Source organism: Miscanthus floridulus, chromosome 10 (genome assembly GCF_019320115.1).
Source record: "Miscanthus floridulus cultivar M001 chromosome 10, ASM1932011v1, whole genome shotgun sequence".
NCBI lineage: Eukaryota > Viridiplantae > Streptophyta > Magnoliopsida > Poales > Poaceae > Miscanthus > Miscanthus floridulus.
In genome coordinates, this window is record NC_089589.1 from 35,926,267 (window position 1) to 35,931,375 (window position 5,109).

At 49.4% G+C, this 5,109-nt stretch overlaps 1 protein-coding gene across 1 annotated transcript; it reads right to left on the minus strand.

Moving 5' to 3' along the window:
- Positions 1–869: 869 nt before the first annotated feature.
- Positions 870–4,808, minus strand: LOC136488402 (uncharacterized). Its single transcript, XM_066485345.1, has 5 exons — positions 4,794–4,808; positions 3,911–4,422; positions 2,429–2,497; positions 1,928–2,008; positions 870–1,377 (listed from the first exon to the last, which is right to left on the minus strand). The coding sequence occupies exons 1-5, from the start codon at positions 4,806–4,808 to the stop codon at positions 1,362–1,364; spliced, it is 693 nt and encodes a 230-aa protein (XP_066341442.1). The 3' UTR covers positions 870–1,361.
- Between the last annotated feature and the right edge of the window lie 301 nt (positions 4,809–5,109).

The window sequence follows — 5,109 nt, forward strand, 5'->3', positions numbered from 1 at the left end:
GCCGCGCAGCAACCGTTGCGGCCGGGAGCACGCGAGGAGCTGGGCGAGTTCGTGGACGTCGACCTGGGACAGCAGCCGTCGGCGGCAGGCTGCAGCAGCGGCGTGGGGCGCTTGTGTGGAGCGATCAGGGACCAGGTCTTCGGCTGCCTATATTCTCGTGTTTGTTCCGGCCTCCATGCGATATGGAGGAGGATTGAGAATTCCAAGCAAGCTGACGAGAAACAGATAGAAGAGGGACCAGTATAACAGTATTAGAACATGTACAATCGCGGTGCTCAGGGCACATATGTATGACTTTTGACTAGGGGGGAAAAAATCTCTGTCTGTCTTTTTAATTTTCTCCGGCCCGGTGCTTACATGTACATGTATGGATAAGATAAGATGCTCACTAGAAACTACGCGTGGCGTTGCCGCGTGCCTACCCGTGTTTGACCAGCCTGTGATGTGAGTCCATCCGAAGATAATCGTGTGTTGATATACTCTGTTCTTGAATGAACTCTATGACGGGTTATGTTCCTGTGTCTTGGATAATCTGAAGTCACCCATGCACGTTTTAGCACATGGAAGGTTAAGAGAAAATGAAAATTGAAGAGGAAGAGCCACATGGGAAAAGGAAAACCATGAGCAAGTGAAAGAAAGAACGCTTAGCAGTTGTTGTGACCTGTGATTGGAGAATGGAAAGAACTGGCATGTTAATAATTTCATGCACGCCTTCTTTTTTCCTATATAGTACAAAATATACTGTCAATGTGTACAAATTATGAGATAGCAAGGTTAGACCTTTTGCATCTTACGATTAAGATGAATCTGAAATGGTAATAAAACTGAATGAAGCAATGATTTCTTTCTATCCCAATTCTGATATCAGAAATCACATGTGAAACACAGGCTCCATGTAAAACAACTATTCAGGGAAAATTATCACCAGGAGGATATATTGAGCAAAGATATAGTACATGTTCTAATAATTAGTATTGTTATAGTAGTCACATTGAAATTCAGCTTGCCATCAGAAACTATATCGGTTTTTATTCTACTGTGCCTCTAGAACAATTAACAGAACTCCCTGCAGAGTCAAAACTGGGAAAGAAGAGGTGTGCACTCAATAACAAATGACAATAACTGTTGATTTTTGAAGTATGATATCTGTAGAGTTTTATTTGGAGGCGTGGTTAAGTTTTCACAACTACTATTTACAAATCTGATGGAGTACAAATATCTATCTCTAGTTTTCAGTTCTACTTTGACAAAGTTCTTCATCTTCCTGCACTATGTAATTTCAGAATACCACCTTCAGTGGTCAGTTTTCAACAATTCACCTTTTTCAGGTATCAGCCAATGGAGTAGGAATTAGGATGATCTTAATCAAAATTTTCACTGCAAAAATATACAAGATCGATCAAGACCTGTTCAAGCAACTTTTTAGCAGAAATTTCTGACATGGGATATAAATCCTTAGAGTTGCATAGAACACAACTTTTCATTGTTAATTCTGAAATAACAAAAATGTATAGGATTATTTATGAGCGTGAGGCGTAGACACCGGTAAAGAGTTAAAATTTCTGGTCAGAGGCAGAAGAATATACTCCTAAGTTTCTATCATGATCTTTTTTATGAAGAATAAAATATAATTACTTCAGGAGTATAAAAGATTTGCACCATACGTAATTAATGCATCATTGTTCGTTCACCATGGCCATAAGAAGGTAACCTAACTATAATTCAGGAAGTTTGATCATACTTTTGCATGTTTGTGATTTGCTAATTACTGTCTTCCCTCTTTTACATTTCAAAAGAATTCATATGAGAAGGATTACTTCAAATCTGAAGAAAAAAAATCACTAAAAAGATAGATATCATGACAAAATATAGTACAGTGTCACTTTCCATGTCTTACATTATCGTCAGTGATAGATAAGATGCTTACACAACAGGGCAGCTATGGCACCCTCTTGCAGTCAACATTTTATTTTCGTCTTGCCCTCTAGTGTCTATCTGATAGAAAGGGCTGCATAAATAGTGATGTCTCCATTCAGTGAATAAAATATAAGAAGCACACACAGGACATGAAATGGTATCATTTATCAGGGAGCTTGAAACACAAGAGTCATAAGCTTTAAGGTGATTTTGTGGATGATCATGAGTTCAGAAAACCACAAGCACAGCTTTACAAACTTGGTTTGCTAAGTCAAATTTGAATTGTTTTCACATCTAGCAATGTATATAACAGGTATGAAAAGGGTGGATGGAAATGGAATAAAAATGTTTGCAAGGCTCTGTATTATACCCCATTGCATTTCTTCAGTAGCATATGAAGCAGGGTAGAATATAATAGATCGTTATATACAAACAGTACTAATCCCAAATTCCACATGAAACACCATGCTACGATGATGCTCAGAAAGTTGTAGGTACAATGACGACATACCGTACACATCCAAGTTGGAAGATGTGAAGTCTTCCTGCGGACGAGAGGCCAGCGAGAAGCTGCCTTTTCCTGCACGGCCAAGAGATAGAGGCACATCAATAGTGCAAGGGAGATGTTCGATGTTATGCTTACACGGAGGTCGGAGGAAATCTCCCATGTGCACCTGCCCTACTTAGGAGGGCTCCCACGCGGATGCTGGCTTCGCCGATGGCCATCCCACGCCACGGTCGGGCGGCCGCGCTCGCACCGCCTCGCCGCCTCGCTGGTGCGCCGCGTCCGCACCACAGGCCAAGGAGACGCAAGGCCTGCCCGAGGAGCTGGCTGCTGCTCCCTTTTGGGCAGCCGAGTAGGGAGCGGAGTAGGGCGCCGACGTGCCGCGCAGTTGAGTCGCGGACCGAGCTTCATTGCGAGGGCCGAGTGCTCCACCGACGGGGATGCCGCGCCGGGGTCGCCGTGGGAGGGGGGGCGGTCGCCGTGGCTGCAGCGCTCGAGCTTCACGCCCGCGCCGGGGTGGCCGCAGCCACCGTGCTTGCGCTCGCCGCCCGCTCCAGGATGGCCGGAGCCGCCACGCGCGCAACGCCGGTCGCGCTGGGGTCGCAGGGGCCGCTGGGGCTTCCGCCCGCGCCGGGATGTCCGAGACCATAGAGGCCGGGGTCGCCGTGCCTGTACCTCGCCTGCGCTAGGGTCACCGGGAACAACGCTCACGCACCCCGCCCGCGCTGGGGCTGCTGGCCCACCAGGCCGCGTCGGGATGACGGAGGTGCGGGGGCGGCGGAGGACGGCCAGGTCGAGCGCGGTTGCGCCGCGCGGCTCTGTTTCCTCTGCACGACGGGCAACCCTCAGGAAGGTTCGTGGCTTTACGGGTCGACGCCCGAACCGACCCGCAATCAGACGGAGCAGATCGCACGAACGCTCGATCTAACGGCTAGCGGGTAAACGGCTGACGTGGCCCGATCCGCTGCCCGTCTTTTGGAGACAGGATTCCTATAGTAAGATATGTGCTCCAGGTGCTGAAATATGCTAACAAAAAAGTACTAGTTAAGCTAAGCTTATTTAAGCACCTATAAATTCGTTTTGACAGGATTAGATTTCATGATGATATGTTCAGATGATGCATCAGTATCTCTCTTTTAAGCACTCACGACACATGCCAGAGTGAATACTCGTGAATACAATCCTTTTGGTCAAATCATCACCATCTTCAGCTGGGTCAAGAGCTACGCATGCATGGACTGCACCATATGGGAATGACGAACAATGTGGCTTGGCTCTAACATCTCAAACTTCCTATTCTGAAAGAAAAAACATCTCAAACTTCCTAATAAACCGTCCTCCCTGCATGTGCGCTCTTGCAAACCTGAAGAGGTATGTAGTGCTAGCAGTTTTCTGGAACAGATGTTGAGGACCCGTTCAGCGACACAAAGCAAAACACACAACGGTAAAAAAAAAATGGAGACGAAGAATGTCGCCAGAGGCCCATACCTTTCCGGGCTTTCCTGCTCACTTTGCACACCTCGACCGACCGAAGCCCCCGCGTCGTCCTCTACGGGGCAGCTCGGGCGGCGCCGCTCCGCCCACCCTAGAGACCTCCCGTTGCGCCGCCACTGCCTGGTCGCCGCCAGAGCTGGACTCCGGCAAATCGGAGGAAGGCAAGGACGGCGGCGGCTAGGCCCTCTGCTCTTCTTCCCCACCTCTCTCTTCCGGTGGCCGCCTGCACGGAGCGGCGGCTGTCGACGGTTCCCGGCCAGGGGTGTGCGGATCCGGTGTCTTCTCGGCCGGATCCGTCGCCCCCGCGCCTGGATCTGGGTCCTGGGTCGGCTCGCGCCCGGAGATGGCTGGGGCTGCTGCGACGGTGGCCGGGGCTGCTGCGAAGGTGGCCGGCTGCGGCCGGACCGGGTCCTGGGTCGGCTCGCGCCCGGTGTGGACCTCCTGATGGTGGTGGCTCGGTGGTGATGCGGGTGCGGCCGGCGGCGTGTGCTGCGTGGCCGGCGGCTCTAGTGGACGGGCCGCGGTTGCGCGCGTGCTGTGCGGTGGCGCGCGGGATACCGTGCGTGCTGTGCGGCGGCGCGCGGGCTGCCGTGTGTCTCGCCATGCGGGCTGCGGTGCTGAGATCCGTGGAGGGCTGGAGGGGCAAGCGACTGGGGCTTCTTCTGATTCCGGCCTTCTTCTCCCCGCCAGCTACGTTCCCTTTGCTTGGACTGTTCCCTGTGGCGGAGTTGGTCGGAGCTGCCTGTTGTTGGCCTGTGGCGGAGTTGTATGGTTTGGCTCAGTTCCATTAAAAAAACTGGGCTGATACTATCTTTTTTTTTCTTTCACCGTCTAATAAAAATCACGGCAAAACTTTTATCGTCCTTTTAAAAAAAACTTTGCACGCCTCCATAGGCCGAAGAAGCTAAACAAGTATGAGTCCAGCCAGCTTTCCTAAACAGACGGGCCGTTGGGCACCAAGCAGGCCCATTGGTTCATGCCACCTCACTATTTGCTTATAACAGCGTATATTAGGAGTACGTGTAAAGGAACATATATAGGGCTGAAGACGAGACAAACATGCTAAATTTACATAGAAAAGATTCAATGTGAATTCGTACTAAATAAAACTGAAACAAGGTAAAAAAAATACTTTCTCCACTTCAAAATATGGGTTGTATTATGATTAAAAGGGGTGCAAATTTCATAAATTC

What these genes read in the sequence shown, in the direction of transcription:
- LOC136488402 (XM_066485345.1), bottom strand. An exon ending in GAGCAGGAAAGCCCGGAAAG is followed by an intron (nt 2,498 to 3,910) that starts GTATGGGCCTCT and finishes TTGGCCGTGCAG; the next exon opens with GAAAAGGCAGCTTCTCGCTG. An exon ending in TTCCAACTTGGATGTGTACG is followed by an intron (nt 2,009 to 2,428) that starts GTATGTCGTCAT and finishes CTATTTATGCAG; the next exon opens with CCCTTTCTATCAGATAGACA.